At 33.5% G+C, this 20,699-nt stretch overlaps 1 protein-coding gene and 2 pseudogenes across 1 annotated transcript; 2 read left to right on the top strand and 1 right to left on the bottom strand.

Moving 5' to 3' along the window:
• Nucleotides 1–1,233: 1,233 nt before the first annotated feature.
• Nucleotides 1,234–3,665, bottom strand: LOC120195981 (annotated as a pseudogene).
• Nucleotides 3,666–5,470: 1,805 nt separating this feature from the next.
• On the top strand, nucleotides 5,471–9,757 carry LOC120196007 (annotated as a pseudogene).
• A 2,700-nt stretch (nucleotides 9,758–12,457) lies between these two features.
• LOC120195964 (60S ribosomal protein L18a-like protein) lies at nucleotides 12,458–15,233 on the top strand. The gene is made up of 4 exons (XM_039197895.1): nucleotides 12,458–12,854; nucleotides 12,966–13,041; nucleotides 13,513–13,627; nucleotides 15,037–15,233. The coding sequence occupies exons 1-4, from the start codon at nucleotides 12,638–12,640 to the stop codon at nucleotides 15,094–15,096; spliced, it is 468 nt and encodes a 155-aa protein (XP_039053826.1). The 5' UTR covers nucleotides 12,458–12,637; the 3' UTR covers nucleotides 15,097–15,233.
• Nucleotides 15,234–20,699: the final 5,466 nt, after the last annotated feature.

The raw sequence follows: 20,699 nt of genomic DNA, 5'->3' as shown, positions 1-20,699 counted from the left end.
TTAAAGTTGATGTTATTGTCGAACAATAAAGACAAAAAAAGAGAGATGAACGACACAACAATGAAAAAAAACTAATTTTTTAAGATTTTCGATGTACTATTAATATTTACTAATATTCTTACCTATATCTTGAGAATTTGGAAATATTAAACAAATATTCCTTGGAATTTAATAAAAGAGATTGTGCCATTGATTTTGCCAGTGAAACCACAGACAATTTTTTTTTAAAGAAAAATAATAATAAAAGAAAGACGAAAATACTATAGTATACGATTAATCTCTCATTATATATATATATATATATATATATATATATAACGACCTTTCAAATAGAAAGAATCAATTTTGGACAGTGCAAGTGGACTACTCAAAGATGACAATGAAATCAACTTTGCGAGCCTTTCATTCCCTTTTGGTCGTTTAAAAGAGGATTGAAATTCCAAGTAGTTTACCTAATACCATTAAATATATCATCTTATGAATTTAATTTAATTTATACGATTTGTTTTTAAGATATAATATATATAAATTTTAATTCTTTTTATTTCAACTTCTATTAAAAATGTTAATAAGCTGGAAACAAATATAGAAAATTCTAATTAGATTGAATTTTACTTTTAACACTATATTGTCATATCCATATTCATTATTAGTCTAGAAAGAAGGTGCCAAATCACTTAAATAATGTTAGAAGTTTAAACTTTAATATTGTGAGGGGAGGGTTACTTCTATAATTGACATATGTATTATCCAATTAAAATTAATTTGTCAATAAATTGAATATTGATAGTTAATTCGAATAACTCAACTCGAATAACTTAAAATTAAAAAAAAATCATTATTTGAAATCAATCCGGGTTTTGTTTCATCTAGTATGAATTAAAAATCTAATTGTAATTGACATGAACTTTATTTGTAAAAAGCTCAAACTCTAATACAAGTTTTTTTTTTCTATTAGTATGGGAAAAATACAAAATATATATTCAAAGACCTTGAACTATTTGATGAACGCTCATGCACTCCGTGGTGCTCGGATACGAGTTTAATTTTGAAAGATGAAAGTCAATATTACTTGCGTTTTTAAATATATGATGACATGATGCTAAAGTCTTGCATTGATGGTAGAGGAGGGTAGTTATTTGTTACATTCAACCTAAAAGTAAAAGAGATCAAAAGGAAAACCAACAACATATATGCTACCCTCCATCTATGGGCTATGGCAGGTAGAGTCAACTCTTTGACTAGCTTTTTCCTTTAAACTTTGACAAAATAATGGGGAAACCCCCTAAATTTTAAGGTAAAACAGGGATTGGAAATGTTCAACGTTGAACCATCATTTGGTTGTACTTAGAGATTTCTCGAACAAACCAAGCCTACAATCAGCCAACCTTGACTTGTAAGCCGAAGTCTTGTATTCCCACCATGTGAACTCTTTGTATAAGCTTCTTCTTGTTTTCCCATTAGTGAAGTTAATGGAACTATCTTTCACTTAAAGGTGGACCTCCAAAATAGATCATTGAAACCCTTGATTTTTGTGTGTTTGCCGATACCCTATGCTTAACGCTTTTGAGCCTCCCATTTGTCATTACCTGTCTCAATAGTAACATCAAATTAGGTTACAATTGGGGATGAACATGGAACTCAAATATGATTAATTCCGGTTTTAAAAATATATATTAAAACCAAAAACCTATATTAGGTTATGGTCTCAAACGGGACGACAACTTTCTTGAAACTCATTTTTCCTATTTACAATCCTCAAAATCAGGAAGATATGTCGAGCTCGTCTCAACACTCAATTTAGGGATGAGTATAGATCGGACTAGTTAGGTTTTTGGCTCACCTGAATCGGATATTAAAACCAAACCTCTCCACTTGCATCTAATTTGATTTAGGTTTAGAAGGATTCCATCTAATCTAAAACTTGACCTGATCTTTAGGTCAGAACTCTCATCCTACCTCTCTATATATAACATACTTTTATTAAATAAAATAATATTCTAATTGAAAAATAAAATAGAAAGAATGATTATTGTTATTATTTTTAAATATATAGAGATGGTTGTAATATCATATTAAGTTAAATATTTTTTCACCTTAAACTCAAAGTCATCCGACTCGATCACATTCCTTAAAAGAAATCTGACCCGACTGAGTCCAAACCTGCAAGGCATCGCCAACATTGATAAAGAAGGAAGATTCATCAGGTGGGACTGAAACCCAAGTGCCATCTTTCAGACAAATTTCCAGACCAGACGTGTTGTTGGATCTCAAGACAGATATTATCTGTGGGTCGGTGTGTTCCCCAAATCCCACCAAATTCCGACCGCTCGGTGCCTCCGGCTCCGGACAAGGCGGATAATGGTTTAGCCTGAAACAAGAGTCACTGTTCTCATCTCTTAACAGCTTGCTCAAAGCATCCCGTGGCTCGATTTTAAGACCACCGGCTATCAGTTCCAGTGCTTCACATGCCATTGTTTTCACTGCCTGGATATAGTCGTTTACAGCTGAGCTGCTTCATCAAAATAATAAAAGAAGTGTTGGGTCAATTTTTTTCTTGGTCCTTTATTGTGCTCAAATTTTGAAATTTAACCCATATAGTTGATAAAGTTAACTATTTTTTTTATCTAAAATGTTGATTGGATTTCTTTTCTCTTAATAAAACCCTTTTTCAACTAAACATAAAGAAGGAAAATCTACGCAGCATTTTCTCTTAATAAAACCCTTTTCAACTAAACATAAAGAAGGAAAATTTACGCCAGCATTTTAATTAAAATAATTAATTGTATTAACTATTTGCATTAACTAACGATACCATGAAAGTAGAAATAGGCCAACATCTAGGGATAAATTTTTTCGAAAAAAATATTTTTTAAAATTATATATGAATTTAAAATTTCAAAAGAACAAATGATCCGCTAATTGCTCCCTCGATCCATCGCTGCCAACTTCGATATAGTGACAAGATACTTATTTGTGAGGTACAAGAGTAGGGGTAAAGTATAATCAAACATTAAAAAATATTATATTGTCTAATTTCAAAGATTTATTAAATATTAAATCCAAAAATTAGACGAATCGATGCTTAAATTTATTAGTATTTAAACTTATATGGACTCAAAATCAAAATACTGTCTCTTTTTTTTTTTGGAAATGAGACTTAAAATACTCTCAGACTAAATCAATTAGGGACTCGTACATATCTACATGAGAGCTTGGGTTTAATCCTTAGCATCCCTATATATCCACGAATCATCAAAAAAGGAATAAAATTAGAGGACCAAAAGTGTTTTTTTAAAAGAAAAGTATATAGTATTTACCGGAAAATATCTGGGTTTTGTCGGAAAATAGCAAGGGTTTTGAGAGAAACAACTTGAGGGTTGGAATTGAGAAGGAGATACTCGATCCTACCAACATCACCATTGGATCCAATCCTCTTGCTGCCATAACCAAAGGGGTCAGGTGGACCAGCTTTGTCCTTTTCGGACTGGGGCAGATTGAAGAAGTCAAGTGCTTCGCTTTCCAACCTCTTAATGAACTCCATTGGAACACGGTGGTCCACCACCTTGAAGAACCCATACTCTTCACATGCCTTCACCATCAATGACTTGGATTTGGGTCTTCCAGGTTTATCACTGGGATTGATGTGAACTCAGTGGTGGGTTTGTTGCATGTTTCGATCAATGAACAACGGGTTGACGTTGCTTGCTGTGGCTGAGCCACCATGGTGGAAGAACAAGCGACGAAAATTAAATGGGGTTTTGATGGAGGACTTGTTGGTATTGTGAAGGCGTTTAAATAGGCCAAATGTTGAAAGGCGGTCGGGAATATCTCTCTACCATAAATCACGGATTTTGAAAATATTCAGTGTCAGCGTTATAATATATATATATATATTAATAAAAGAATTTTTTATGAAGTTGACATAAATAAATTTTTAATAGGATACAATCAATAAATAAATAATTAATAAAATTAAATTTAAATTTGAAGGAGGACAGATCACACCTGCATCGACCAATATATAGCATTATGTAGAGTGTATATTGAATCGAATAAAATGGAAATAAAATTAAATATATTTGTTCAATTAAAAAAAATTAAAATTTTTGTTTTCATATACACTTTTATATGTGTAAGACGAATTTTCTTCACACGTTTTTCACATGCATTAACGGGATGTGTACACGCTTTTTACGTATATTAGTAAGATTTGTAGTGCTACACATTTAATTTTTTTCACATTTATAAATAAGATTTATAACACCATGTCATTGTTTAATAAATCACACACATTCTTTTTCACGTAGATAATTAAGATTTATAATTCTTTTTAATAAATCAAATTCCATTTAAATTAAAAAGATTAATTAATTTCAATTCGATTCACCCACGGTTTCTAAGTAAGTATGTTCATGTTTAAAATTTGATCTAAGTATTTTGAATATGATTTAACACTTGAGCTAACGATAGGCTGATGGAAGGACAGATTACTTTGAGGACTTAACTAAATTATGATGTCTAAGAAACAATTTAAAAGTCGAGTTATAATTTGAAGTCCTTGGATGGACTTAACCCAAAATGACGTATTTATATTAAAAATAAAAATAAGAATAAAATATAAATAGGCTAAACTACACAGGTGACCACTTAATTATGCTCAAAAATCATTTTGACCACTGATATTTCAATTTAATCAAACATATCACCCAACAATTTAAATGGTTCAATCAAGCCACTAGTCGTTAACTTTTAACAGTGGAGGTGATGTGACAGTTAAAATTTAACTAAGAGAATGACTCATCATTTAATTTTTTGGTATGATTATATATTTGGTCCTTGTTACTTACACAAGATGTCAACTTGATCCTAATTTTGTTTAAATTCAATAAATTTAATCCTCTAATTAAATTACAACATGTGTCAGTCTCTAATTGGAATGCTAAGTTCATTTTAATTTATTTAAATGAGAGAATCACTCCTAGTTAACTTTTATTTTGTTTTTAACTTATTAAATATATTTCATTTTTATTTTAATATAAAAATATATATTTATCTTAACCTTCTGATTGGAAGAAAATAAATAAAAAAATTAAAAATAAACTAAAATAAACTTAACCTTATAATTAGAGATTGCCACTTGTCACAATTTAATTAAAATATTAAATTTATTGAATTTAACCAAAATTAGGATCAAACTGACATCATATGTAAGTATCATGATCAAATATATAATTATACCAAAAAGTTAACTGATGAGTCATTCTCTCTATTAAATTTTAACTGTCACATCACTTCTACAATCAATGTATTAATTAAATCATTTAAATAATTAAATGATCTGTTTGATCAAATTAAAATATCAATTTTTAATTATAGTTAAATAGTTACTCGTGTAGTTTACCCATATAAACAATAGTAGCGCCACCCAGTGCCCCGCCAAAAACAAAACTTCCATTGCTCTCACAATTTCTATTTATTCAATTATCTATTTTCCTTTTAAATTTCGCCCTTTAAAATTCCTGAATCTAAAAAAACTGGTAATTTTTTTTTAGAAAAAGAATACAATTAGATCAGAGCTTTCGATCATGACGAAATCGCTTCCTTATTCTGTGAAAGATATTCACTATGATAACGCCAAGTTCCGTCACCGATCTTCCTTAAGGTATTCAATTTCTTTCCCTCGTTTTTTTTTTTTTTTTTTAAGGTATTCCGATCTGCATTTTGATATAATTTTTATGTGAACACAATTATAGTTACGTTAGAGATCAGTGTGAAAGAGAAGAAATTAAAAAAAAAAGGATAAGCGAGAAAATTAGAGCGTAGACAATGCAGAGATGAGATGACAATGGATAGTAAAAAGTATAGGATTCAGATATTACGGATTTCGGATAACTTGCAAATTGATGTATTGGATTTACCACCTGCATTTGATGTAATTTTTATGTGAAGGTGATTATATTTATGAAATGATCAGTGTTAAAAAGGAAGGAATAAAAAGGATTAGTAAGGGGATTAGAGCGCAGAAAATGAATAGATGACAATGGATATTAAACAAATTGAGGATTTGGTTAAATTGAAGATTGAGATGTTGGATTTACAACCTGCGAATTTAGATGTTAGGTGATCTTTGTGGATCTGCGTTTTGATATATTTTTATGTGAACACGATTATACTTCTGAAAGCGATCAGTGTTAAAGGGAAGGAATTAAGAAAAGATACAAAGAGATGACAATGATACAAAGAAAAATTAAGAATACGGATATGAGTCCTTGGCTGTGTATTTTCTGAATCTGATTTTCTTTTGACTAAAACAGCGTCGGATATTCGAATCTGTTATTCGACTCCACTTATTTATACGGACTCTGAATCCTATATTTATTTACATTTGCAATGTTAATCTGAATTTTTCTCTGTTCTTTTATGGTGTATTACAGGTGATCACTCAGACATTGTTTACTAGTGACATGAGGCGTGAATGTGTAAGTTGTAGTACAGGGAAGTTATTAGGGTTATTAATGATAGTTGGATTAGCATGTCTTATGTTGACTCATGCAAATAAAGTATCTTCTGTTTCTGATGGACTAGCAAAAGGTATTGGCACAGATGAAGAACAAAAGGTAGTTACTGATGCTGGCATAAAGATTAAAAAGCTTACGAGAAGAGCTCCCAGGCTTCCTCCCCGATTATCGGAAAATGAAAACGGTAGTTCCAGTACATTTACGGCAAAGCAAATGAACCTGATGAAGAAAAATGGAAAGCTAGACAGCAACATGTAAAGGAGGCTTTTATCCATGCATGGTCCGGCTATAAAAAGTTCGCTATGGGTTCTGATGAGCTTATGCCGCTAAGCCAGGAGGGAATTGACGGGTTAGGAGGTCTAGGTGCTACAATTGTAGATGCTCTTGATTCTGCCATGATAATGGGTCTTGAGGAAGTTGTTTCTGAAGCGGGATCATGGGTTGAATCGCATCTTTTAGAGAGGATTAGTCAGAAAGGGCAAGTTAATTTGTTGAAACCACAATACGGGTCTTGGGTGGTCTATGAGTGCTTATCATTTGAGTGAGGGGGATCATCAAGATATGAACTTAGCAAACAAGGGACCAAAGCCTACCGTTTATCTAGACATTGCAAAAAATTGGCTGATCGTCTGCTTGCTTTTACTTCCAGTCCCACTCCCATTCCTTTCAGCGATGTTGTCCTAAGTGATTCCTCAGCTCTTCCATCTCCTGGTGATAAGAGTAGTACTTCAGAAGTTTCCACTCTACAGCTTGAGTTCAATTACCTTAGTGAAATTTCTGGTGATCCGAAGTATAAAATAGAAGGGATGAAGGTTTTGGCGCATTTCAAAACTCTTCCAAAGGTGGAAGGACTGGTTCCTATCTACATCAGGCATGTTTCTTTCACTTCAAATTTCTGATGATCCATTTTCTATTGACTAAACAATTTGAGGTTAATATGCTTTATCATCTATTGATGTCATTTTAATACTTATCATCATTGTCATCTATCATCGTAATTTGTAATGATCTAGTCCTGATATTGTCTTAGTATGGAATGCAGATCATTCCGGTGAGTATTTATTTATTTTCTTTGATAATCTTTCCATGAAATGCAGCCCTCAATCTGGTCAATTCATCGGAGAAGAAATTAGACTTGGATCTCGAGGTGATAGCTATTATGAGTACCTAATCAAAGTGTGGCTTCAGCTAAGATCTATTCAAGATGGTAATTTCACATATCTGTATGATATGCATGAGGAAGCAATGAGGGGTGTTAGGCACTTGCTTGTGCAAAAAACAATACCAAATGAGTTGGTTTTTGTGGGAGAATTGCCTTCGGGACCCAGTGGTACTCTCCATCCAAAAATGGATCACCTGGTATGTGGTTCTTTCTCCACCATTGAGTTTTCAGGAATACCTTGATAAATGGATCACCTGGTATGTGGTTCTTTCTCCACCCTTGAGTTTTCAGGAATACCTTGATAAATGGATATGTTTGGTGCTCTTGTTGAGATGAAAGATATCATTTTTTCTCTCATCTTGCCATCTACCGTTTGAAGCATTTTAACATTTCTAGAATAAGCTTACACATGATGTGCTTCTAGGACTTAAGGTCTAGGCTTGTACAGTTGAGAATATGGTGCACTTTTTTTTCTTTTCCCTTTTGTCCCTGTTTTTCATTAACGAAGTCATTAAAGGTTTGTTTAGCTAATTTGGACTTTGGTCTCTACATATTATACTTCGTATTGAATGTTACTTGATACATTTTTTTGTTCTTTACCGAAAATGTATTAGGTGTTATGATCCTTGAGATAAGTTTTATTCTCTGCCTCGAAAAAAAAATTCAACAGTTATCTACTTAAACAAGCTTAACCAGTATCCTTAGATACATAAAAGTTAAGCCCGCTCTTTGGATCTATCCTATGGGACCAACAAGAGGTTTCTAGCCCCATTCCATAGCCTGTATTAATCAATGAAGTCAATACTTGATTATGTTCCCTCAGCATAAAAAATTATTGGCTTTACCATAAAAACTAAACTATTAGCTCACTCGATCAAAGCAATAGTTATTGCTCAGTGTCATTCACTTACATGAATGCAAAAGTTATATTTCCGTTAATCATCGACTCCAGTGAAAGCATCTCTGTTTCGAATGCGAAAGAGCACCCCTGATTTATAGAAGTATTTTTAATGTATTTACCAGGTGTGTTTCTTGCCTGGTACTCTTGCACTTGGTGCCACTAAAGGCATCACAAAGGGGAAAGCCATGAAGGACAACCTTCTTACATTCGAAGACCTGGAAAACTTGAAACTTGCTGAAGATTTAGCGAAGACATGTTTCGAGATGTATTCAGTAACTGCCACTGGTTTGGCTCCTGAAATTGCATACTTTCATACTAAGGTTGGTTCATTTAACTTGTTTGTGAAAATCAGTATAGGATTGAATTAATTTTTATGTGCACCGAACTGGTTCATATTTTCTTATTCATCTATACGTGCTATTCTTTTTGCATATTATATAATTCGGTGGGTAATGATCTGCTGTCATGATCTGATTTCAACAGGATTATTTTGAAAGTGGTCTTGATGGTGGAAATAAGAGTTCAGAATATGTAAATGACATTGTAATTAAGCGAGCTGATCGTCACAACTTGTTGCGTCCCGAAACTGTTGAATCCTTGTTTGTACTGTATCGTATCACTCAAGACTGGAAGTACGATCTTTTAGTTCTTTCGTTAATCTTTCTATTTCCTGTCATTTATATAAAGGCCAACTGCATGCAAACTTTCCCCTCGGTAATATCATGTATCACAGATACCGGGAATGGGGTTGGCAGATCTTCGAGTCATTTGAGAAATACACGAAGGTCGATTCCGGCGGATACACGTCTTTAGACGACGTCACCGTGCTTCCTCCTCGAAGAAGAGATAAGATGGAGACTTTTTTCCTAGCTGAAACATTGAAGTATCTGTACTTGCTCTTTGGGGATCACTCTCTTATGCCACTGGACAAATTTATTTTTAACACAGAAGCTCACCCTTTACCACTTGGTGGTGCTGCTATCTATTTAGAAAGAAACAGTACCATGAAGGGAAGCATGTAAAGGGTTCATGTCTCTTCGACATGGTTTGATATGGTTTTTCTTGTTCTAAAGGCAGTCCATGCCTACTTGTGCAGGCTCCCTGACCCTCCTAATCAACCAGATTTTAACATTTATATCTTCCTTCAGACATCAAGGTTGTGTGGATGGGATTTGCCACCAAAACGTGGAGTGAAATATAGGTACTTGACTTCTCTGATTTAGCAGTGTAATTGTAATTCAGTCCCAAATCAACGTAATTTTAATTCAGTCCCAAATCAACTGATTCTTTTATATAATTGTAATCATTGCATCTATTCATGACTGCCCTTTTCTTGCCCAAAGGTCACATTGAAACCTACTTTATTACCTTCAGCTTGAAGGAGAAACAGATTATCACCAAAAGGTCCAAATCATCTATTTCTGTATTGTCAGCTTTAATGACTTCTGTAAATGTGTAGCCTTCCAGACTTTTCCCCTGCAGTTTGATGTGATCACGGAACGAGAAACGGTTAAAGCAAACGCAGGTAATTTAAATAGAAGTATTTCTGGTATTTTCAGGTATTTGAAGTTGATTTTTATCCCCCCCCCCAACCACAAAAAAATGTTAAGGTGTATTTTCAAGTTCTCTTATCGGGTCGGGTTAGCAGCCATTCTGGGCAGCTCTTGTATTGAATCAGGCAGGAATATCAACTTTCTAGGATGAGTTCGCGGTGTCAAGCTGAAGCTGAGAAGTAGTGATCATCGTCTTACTCTGGTTTGAAGCTAGCCGGCAGGAGACCAAAGGAAATATGTAGAAGAAGAAGAAGAAGAAGAAAGATACGGTGTGAACGAAAGTCCTCATTTTGGCTCTAACTGGGGGAAAAAGAAAGGAGAAAGAGCATAGAAGAGGAGCACGGAACATACAATTATAATAACATATAAGTGTTGGTAACGCGAAATATATCGTCTTACATTGAGCGGGAAATACTACTGGTTTGAGTATTTATAGTATATATATTTTTTCTCTTATTGAGTGATAGAAAATAAAGGATAATTTCGCACACCGTTGTCATTACCGTTTGTCGTTTCATCCTATGCTCGAAGTCATGGCAATATGTCTTTGACACGTTTGTGTGGATTTTATCTTTTTGGAAAAAAATCGTAAAGAGTTTTGTGGACAAATAAAAGATGTGAAAAAATTTACCAATTGATATTTATAGGCTACACATTCAATTTAAATCTCAGAGGATAACAATTGAGATTAATAAGTTGTCTTTTTTATTTCTAAAATTTAAAATCCGTAAGCAGTTTTATGTGAAAGGTTAAATGTATCTGGAGGATTTGTGTCAGTTACAAGAGTTATAACAAGAGTTATAACAACAATTACTTGAGTGTTGCAAAGTAATTGCAAAACGGCTGATATTATGTCTCGAACCTGAACTGATTTGAGGTCAGGTTCATCCTTTTATTTCAAGAGTTTCAACAAGAGATTAAATACAAAAATTAATCATATTTATATCTGATATACATTGGACCGTTTTATCCCTGAAACTAAGCTTATAAATAGAGAGTTTCATAAGCTTATCCCCAAACACTCTCAACTCACATATCCTCTCAACCTAAAACATTTCGTGCTTCTATTTTCGGTGATTAGAGGAGCAATACTACTACAGTCTACTCTGATTTTGAGTGTACGAAATCTTGGAGTATTCGTATTAATCTCGGGGACACCTGAAGCAGCCATTACGCACATTGGGCAAATTTGTTTCTAAGACAATAGTTTTCATCACGACACAGTTTCAATTAATTCGCTCGTTCATTATTATTTATTTATCCTGACAGTGCTAACATGTGAATTTTGCAATATACATTTTTAACAGGGAGTGCTTGAGAATTTCCAAATGGAAATTCATGGGAAAGATCGATGGGTGAGCACGTAGAGAGAGCACTTGACTCGACTGCGAACTCCACAGATACAGAGATATGAACAGTGTGGACAGTTTAGATTAAGAAAGAAAAGACAAAATCTTTGTAGAAGGTTTATGTATAACCCCTTAATAGTGGTGCAGGTTTAGGTGATGCTAATTATTTATAGGTTGGCATGAGATATAACGTTATATAATAGATGTAATCAGTAATAAAATGAGCAATGATTAGATCAAGAGATTTTAACATTTTAAAAGAGATGAAAGTCTAAAGACTTTAATAAAGGGAAGATTAATCACAAAGATGCAATTTGTAAAAGAAAAATACAACAATAATTATTTTTAAAAGCCTAAATAACAAAATATTCATGTTAAAAACCGACCACCACTATTTCTTTCTTTAAAAAAAAAACAAAAACAAAACATTCTTTTGATTTTGCCATAATCTTGTACTCTAGTGGTGTCAAAATGAAGTCTTATTACACCATCAAGATGAAAAAAGGGTTAAACGGACATATTAACTATATAACGAATTTAAATTAATAATTTTATTTTATATTTTTTGATCATACTAATTTTATTTTTGATTTTATTTAATTAAATAAATTTTTCTCTTTGATTGGTATGAACTTAATAGTTAATAGTATTAATGTGATGATCCACTATACTAAGGTGGCGATCTATAATATTAAAATGATAATCTTTATATGAATGATAATTACTTAGTACTATTTAAGTAAAAGTAAACACTTAAATCACGGACTTGAGTTAGATTTTTTAAAATTATAGTCTTATAGTACTTTGTATAATCGTTAAAATCGGATAATGATTGATTAATTTAGATCAAATATGATAAAGCCTTATTAGGAGACTACGTTAGTGATTTGGATTTTGGACTAATGAAAAATCGTATTCTGGACCCAAATCCAAGAAGCTTAGAATTTAGGCCCATAAACAAGATCTAACTGCTCGTGCTTAAATCCTCCAAACACCGTAACTATCGACGATCTATTAATATTTCTATCCTTTCTGTGTTTTGTATTTCACCGCCGCTTTGTCAGCCGCTTCGGATTCTCACCGCGGCGGAGCTCAAAGCCCAAGACGCCGACAACTCGAAGACCCTCGCCGCCAAAAGAAAGCATAACAAAATGAGCCAAGATGAGAAAAGTAGAGGCGTCATCCCGAATTTCAACCCTCAAAACCAATATCAATACGGCACGTTTCAAGGCGTAGCCAATTACTACCCTCCTTTCCCCCAACAACAGCTGCCGCCACCGCCTCAGCAGCCTTTTGTCGGCTTACCCCACCCCATCCCTCCGCCGTGCTTCGCCAACCCCTATGTCCATGGTTACCAGACCGTTACTGGTACACAAATCATTTATTTTTGTTATTGGTTGATTGGCTTGTTTTGGGGAAATTCATAATCTACTTTTGGTTAATTTGTGTTTTGATCGGTCTTATTGATATTTATTGAAGGCTTTCCTGTTGAAGAAGCGGCACCCGTGAGGCAACCTCGCCTTCCTGTTTGTGGTCTTGGAATCGGCTGGTCATTGTAAGGTTTTTTTTTTTTTTAATTTGATGCCCATATCGTCATCTGTAAGCTGACAAGCTGTTGAAGATTCTTCATACAACGACTCTTTTCGGGTTTCCTTATAGGAGATTTGGTTCAGAAATGATTGTTCCTATTGTAGATATTCACTGTCATGTTAGGTTATGGAAATTTCATATCTCATGCTCATACATGGAATTGACAGACTGAACTTTAGAACCTGATTGAGTTGTCTGAATTATGAATTTGTAAATTAGTAACTCTCGGCATCTACTCTACGAAAGTATTTGGCGTCAATGTCTAGGTAGCCATATATTTATTTAAGGTGCAATATATTGCTGCAATGATCTTCATGGAATGGTGCTTTAAGAAATAAAAGAAACGAAACTTCCGGCATTTTTGCTTGCCTAAACTTAATCCATCTTTTGGTCATAAACTTCAGAGGTTTGACTTGCTATAACTATTTTTGGATAGGTTTTTTCTGGGCTTCTTCTTTGGTGGCATTCCCTGGTTTGTTGGAACTTTTGTTCTCCTCTGTGTCCGAGTGGATAATAGAGAAAAAGCTGGATACCTCGCTTGTGCTATTGCTGTAAGTTTTCTTCGACTTCGAGTACCTTTATTTTCTTATTCTGCTGCATGAAGAAAAAATTTCGGAAACTCAAAAGGGAAGCGAATGACCCCGATTGCTATGTAATATTCTAAGAGATTTATTACACATTAGTTACAATTATGCTTGCATGGTAGAGTTGGTGCTGAAGTAGTTCATCTATTGAATTTATCCTAAAGCAACCGCATATTATGTTTGCTCAGACTAGGAGCTGTGCATGCCTTGGTTTTAAAAGGCGCGCCAGGCACAGCCAGGCACAGCCAGGCACTGAAGATGGCACTCGCCTGGGATGAGGCGAGGTGAGATACAAGAGGCGCGCACCTCTAGGCTTTAGGCGGCGCCTTTTGGATTTTTTTTAAGGACACTAATAGGAAGTAGAACATATTAAAGAAGAAAGAAGAAGATAAAAAAAGAATTGCAGTAGTAAGAAAGGAAGAAGAAGGCTGAAGAAGACTAGAAAACTCTTTCTTTTATCACATTTTCTTATTTCTTAACCCTAATATTTGACCTATTAACAAGTCCAACCCTATAGCCCAAATTTATAGTCCAACTCTAATGTTTATTTATTTATAACAAACCATTATAACCTCTTCCACCCTTTGTCTGCTTTTAACTATATGTTTTTTTAGAAATTTAGTTATTTAATAATACATAATTAATTTTAATTTTTAAAATAATAAAATATTAAATTAAATATTAATTACTTAATAAATTTTATTAAATATAAAAATTATTTTTTATAATAATTACAAATTTTAAATTGATAATAAAATAAATTTGTATCATTTAAAAATAAATGAAATAATAGTTTTAAATATTAAAAACATTAAGTATAAATCAATAACAGTGTAGATTTTGGTGAAAGGGGATTAAAGTATGTTTATAAAAATAAATAAAATAATAATTTTAAATATTAAAAACTTTAAAATATAAATCAATACATGGCAGACAAGTATTTTAGGAGTTAATTGGTGGGTAATGAGTATAAATATACTCATACAATTAATTTATAAACTTTTTAGCATAGATATGTTTATAATATTGTTTTAAGTATAAAATATGTTCCATAACTAATTTATAGGTTTTTTAGTATAAAAGTGCGCCTTGCGCCTAGGCTCCAGGGACCTTTTGCGCCTAGGCTCCAGGGACCTTTTGCGCCTAGGCTCCAGGGACCTTTTGCGCCTAGGTGCGCCTTTTAAAACCAAGGTGCATGCTGACAAATTGGGACTGTCCATTCCTGTTTTTCCTCTCAATATGATAGCATATGCTTCTTTATTTTTTGTTAAGAAACAAAGATCGATTTCTTGAGTTTGCGCTGCCATAAGCTTTCTCCTTTACGTTGCTGCCATGAGCTTTCTCCTTTACGTTGCTGCCCGTCCTTATTTTTGCAGTCTGTTATTGCTATGATTGTGGTTACCTTTGGTTTGACAAAGGGAGGTCATGCCTGGTGAAGTTTGGGCTATGAAGGTATGAAGTTGCCATAAGCTTTCTCTTTTTAGTATGGATGCTTGTAATTTGTTCAAAAAAAGTTGTTCAGAACTCTTGTTCTTAACATTTTAAAGAGAACCCCCAGAATTATATATACACACACACACACACACACACACGTGTGTGTGTATATACATATAGTTTTTATTTTCTTCTGAATTGCTGAGAACATTATGAATGCCATTAGTCTTATATATACGTATATATATAATGATAAAATGTTTTACATCTGGGTCTGCTGATGGTGTATACCAAAATTTTTGGGTGTACTGTTTTTCTTTTGGTATTGAAATGTATCGATACCGATTAGTGAAAAAATTGAAACATGTTCAGTTAAACTGCGAGGTCAGAGAAGGAAGACGGCTTCTAGTTTCCTTTGTTGCCTGTGGTATCTACAAAACATGTTCAATATAAATATTAAATATGCTAAATTTCAGATGAAATAAATAACCCGAATTCGAATATGGTGAATATACTCGTATGAAATATGCCAGTCTCGTAAAACGAATCATAATTTCCAATTTCCATCTGCAATTACCATTAACTTAATTAAACATGAACAAAAATTGTTTTGTTAGTTTTTCATTATCGGGACCATTAAAGCTCCTGCTCCAACTGCAGCAAGAAACGCAACTACACACTTGTATAAAGTGGCAAATCGGAGTACTAAATAGTGTATTAAGCCTTTTAAAATTAGTTAAATTAAACTCTTGTCCCCTAAACTTTTATAATTTAATTGTATTTTAGATTCTTGTCAATTTTAGAGTTAAATAAATTAGATTTAGTTTTCATTTCTTGATTTAAATATTTGGGTAAATTATGTGTTAGTACCTATACAATCAATTTAGGTCCGTTTTAGTATCTAAATTGATATTTTAAGTACTAAACACGTTAAATTTTTAACAGTGGGTATTAAAATAAAGTAAAAATTATACATGAGACATGATTTTGAAAAAAATGAAAGTTTAGGTATTAAAATGGATTAAAATTGATAGTTTAAGTATTAAATGTGTAGTTTACCCTAAATATTTCTTAGGTCCTTGTTTACATTGATGTTTAGCACTTTTGATCTATGATTTAAATATTTCATCCTGTAGCAGTACCAACAGAAGCCACATTATATCCAAATACCTGATTGTTGATTTTGGTCTTGTGGGTGCACGATGGACATCGAGGAAGAGAAAGAAACTATAATATAAGGATCAAATTTAAAAAGGCTTAATTATAAAATAAGTGTCAAAACTATAACATTTTTAACGAATAGATGTCTAAACTATTTTTTGAATGATCGTTACAAGCATTATCACTTTAAGTGCCTAAGTCGTGAACAACATTAATTTCCTCCCTAAGTGACATGTGTCACAATCAGACAATTTTAAAATTTATATTTTAAAAAAACATTCAAAACATTCTTATATTTATTAAAAAAATCTAATTTCTCTTCAATTATAAAAAGTCACAAATCCCTAAAATCTCCCTATCTTAACCCTATCCCGTCGTTACCACCCTTTCCGACTACGACCACCGCCACCGACGTAATCCTTGCTATCCTCCTAGTCATACATCGTCACAGTTGCCATCGACTGGTCGTCAGAATCATATGGGATCGCGATTTTTATCCTAGGGTTTGTGGGGTATTGTAACACCCTAGACCAATACGACACACAGTCGACCGATTTAGGATGCCACACAGAACCACCGGAGTGGTTGACCAACTCTTTACTCATTTCTTGTATTTTAAAATGACCATTTTTTTAATATAAAAAAAATCCATGAAATGAAATATACTTTAAACTTTACTCTCAAAATAAATATATACATTTTGAAATAATACATATTGACTCTTTACTTACTTTACGACTCAATAATACATCAAAGTTTATAAATGTACATGCACTTTAAAAACTTGATGACGTATTATGCTCTGCATTGGATTTGGACCTCGGTCACTCTAGATTTTCTTGAACTGGACGAACTACTAACCTGCTAACGGAAACATCCGAAGGCTGAGCTAACTAGCTAAGTGCCGCTCTAACAACTAAAACATACTAAAATTGCATCACTGAAAGGCTCATTTTATCTAGTCTACGACTTTTCTATCAAGTCTACTGCTCTGTTCTGCTCTACTTTAGTGAGTATACTTGTATACTATACTCACTCTATACTCTATGGTATACATCATGGTGCGACTGAGGGTTCTGCATCTCGGAGCTCACACACCCCTCTAGTCTACCGAGAATGTGGCCCCTTAAATTTTTGCATCAGACACCACACCCTCGACTAGCCCACTCCTTGAGTGTTGGACCTTGCGCCCAAACTAGTCAACTTAAAGTGCCTCACGCACTCCCTAAGGATATATCTGGAATGAATCTATACTTTCGACTTTGCTAGCTTTCTAAAGGAACTTGGGTTTTCGAATTGTTTCCCGAACATCAATCAAGGCTAGTATTATTTGTTCCTACTTTATCTCGTTTCTATGTTTGAATTAAGCATTAATATTGTTCTCACTTGTAGTCTTATTTAGGAGAAATTATAAGTTTTTTGGGATACCTTAATTGCCTCTACAACTTCTTTTTGATTTATGTATGAAACATAAACAATATCGATATTGCTTCTTACAATATCGATACCCACCCTTGAACATGCCCTGATATATTTTGTTTCTATTTGTAATTAGTGTTCTTTCATTATCACTTATCATTTTATTAGAAATTATCCCAACTAGAAGTATACTATAAGTCTACGTCCATTCGTGTACCTTTTAAGGCCTATTTGACCAAAATCATAAAGGGGTTTTAAAACCTACTGTAGAGGTTTAGAAACCTACTGTAATGGTCTGGGTATGGGGTTTTGAAACCTATTGTAGAGGTTTCGAAACCTTTACCTGAAATTATATTCTGCACAATAGGTTTCGAAATCAACCATAAGGGGTTTCGAAACCTCTTCTGCAACTTCAAATTTTTACCCGTTTAAACACTTCAAAACCCTCTTAAAACCATTCCAACATGTCCAAATGACCAAAATAAGTTACACATGAAATAATAGACCATATATGTTTCACAACTTAACTTTCTAACTTGAATGCATTTTAAGGACTCACAAAATAATATGACAAGGCCGTATCTTGAGGTTTCCCATATATTATTAAGTCTTATGTGAATTATAAAGGTCATAAGTAAGGTTTTATAACATCTCATTACTCTAAAACATACATTTTACCAAGAACATCTACTCAACATGCTCAATCTCAACCATAAGTTATCTTGCATTTTTAATGATCCACCAAGGGTATGAAGGAGTTATGAGTGTGTTACCTGACCTCCTTGGTTGCTAAAACTTCTATCAATTCAGCTATAAATCAACTTTCTTACCTTTGGCCTTTAAACTCTATTCCACATTTTAAACTAAAACAAAGCAAAGAAATGGATTACTACGCAACTAGGGGCTAGATTAAGCTCAAATACAACTCCTATAACTCAAATCTACTCAAAAACAACTTAAAACACTTGATTTTTTTCAACTCCCAAAAATCCATTTTTTAAATATTAACCCAAAATCTAAGATTTGGGGCTTGAAATGAAACTTAATGGATGGGGATTAAGATTCTTACCTTGGTTTCTTCAAACTAGGCTTGGGATTCAAGAAGTTTCTACATTTGGCTTACTCTTGTAGAGGAAAGGAAGAAAAGAAGAAAGGATGAGAAGATATTTTGGGAGAGATGGTTCACGTGAATTCTAGAAGAAATAAGGGGTTTTTATCCTTTAAAACAAGTTATGGTTAAATTACTATTTTGGTCCCTCTCCTTTAATCATAATTTAAAATCATCACTTCTCTTATACTCTTGGGCCAAACTTAAGCCCAATACCCTTATAAACTGGTCTAGAAAATCTAATGGGCTCGACTTATGGGTTTTAGATTGACCCAAACTACTCACTCGGAATTCGGGGCATTACAGGTATAAAACGTCTATTTGTCATCGATCGACCTTCGATTGGTCACGATTTCATAGGGGTTGGTTGTCGGTGGGAGGTGAGGTCGGGTGGAGCTTCGTTAACAATAAAGGGCGGTATTCGGTGTGAGTTTAGGGTTTAAAATGAAAGTTTTTAAAGTTTTGGGTTATTTTGAAATTTTTGTGTGTTTTTTAAATATAACATTATTTTTTTTAATTTTAAATAAAAATTTTGAATTACCAAAATGTAACACTTGTCGCTTAATAGAGGAAATTAATGTCATTGACGATTCGAACACCTAAAGTGGTAACGTTTGTAACTTTATGCATTGGGATCATTCAAAAAATAGTATAGGCACCTATTCATGAAAAGTGTTATAGTTTGGACACTTATTTTTATAACTAAGCCATTTTAAAATTATATAAGTCTAACGCTTTAATCCAATATGACCTGAAGATCGATGGACTAATGTATTACATGGGACCAATGAAGTGTCTAACCCAAATTTTTTCTTTAAAACCTTTGTAAACATAATGTGAAAACCATTTATCGAAGTTATAAAATAAAAACATAATATTCAAGCTTACAAATATGGGGAGCTCCCAAAATACATCCTAAAAGTTAAGAATATAATATTTCAAAATATAGTTACAACTCGAATACATGAAGGTCTATAAATGGTAAATGCCCTCTAATAAGTAAATCAAGATGTAATATGATGCCTTGAACAATCTAGAAAGTTTGTTGTGCGATAAACTCCTCGACTCTCCTCCTAAGGACATGTGCGAAAACATATTTCGAACTCTGAGTTTACATGCTTAGTGTCACTAATAATTAGACCATATTGTATGCATCCACTACTTGATCATGCTATCAAGCAAAGGTATTACCATGTGAGTATGCTAAGCACACTTCCTGAGGTAGCATCATGGTGTGGTCAGAGGGTTTCGCTGCATCTTGAGACACACACCCCTCTAGCATACATATTGTGAGATTTGAAATTTCTGCACCAGAAACATACACCCGACTGACATACTCATTGTAACATGGGGTATCTACGCCCGACCAACAACTGAAGTTCCTTGCGCACTGATTGAGACATTTCCGAACATTCAAACATACAAGACAATTGTCATATTGCTAAAGTAGCTCAGGTGTCTTGACTGTTTCTAGAGCGCCATCCAATGGCTAATATTATGTCATGTTAGTTCATATTATTTCTAGTTGTAGTTGTATTTATTATTATTCTCACTTGTAGTCATTCCATAAGGTTTTGGTATTATTAGACCCATTTCCCAATGCTTGAATCGAAATGGGTTTTTTACCCAATTCAGGAGGAGGGTACCGATACTGAGTTGCTCAGTATCGATATTGACCTTTGAGTATTAGTACTTACCCGTGGAATCGATACCAAAACTGGTTGTTGGAATCTTAGAAGTCCTAACGGGATCGATACTCTTACTTAGAGTATCAATACTTGGGTGATAGCGTATCAATACTTCCCTGGCTACCGATACCAAAATTAACTTCGATATTTTGGAAATTGCTCACTATCAATACCAATACTTAGAGTACTGATACCCCTTTGTTTGGTATCGATACTCCCTCGAGTACTG

This window comes from Hibiscus syriacus, unplaced genomic scaffold (genome assembly GCF_006381635.1).
Source record: "Hibiscus syriacus cultivar Baekdansim isolate YM2019G1 unplaced genomic scaffold, ASM638163v2 tig00117022_pilon, whole genome shotgun sequence".
Lineage (NCBI taxonomy): Eukaryota > Viridiplantae > Streptophyta > Magnoliopsida > Malvales > Malvaceae > Hibiscus > Hibiscus syriacus.
This window is presented reverse-complemented; position numbering and strand designations above follow the sequence as displayed.

Bases quoted from the DNA above. Each gene is read 5' to 3' on its own strand.
- LOC120195964 (XM_039197895.1), top strand. From the start codon at position 12,638: ATGAGCCAAGATGAGAAAAGTAGAGGCGTCATCCCGAATTTCAACCCT. The intron at 12,855-12,965 runs GTACACAAATCA...TATTTATTGAAG, and splicing joins TGGTTACCAGACCGTTACTG to GCTTTCCTGTTGAAGAAGCG. The intron at 13,628-15,036 runs GTAAGTTTTCTT...TTATTTTTGCAG, and splicing joins ACCTCGCTTGTGCTATTGCT to TCTGTTATTGCTATGATTGT.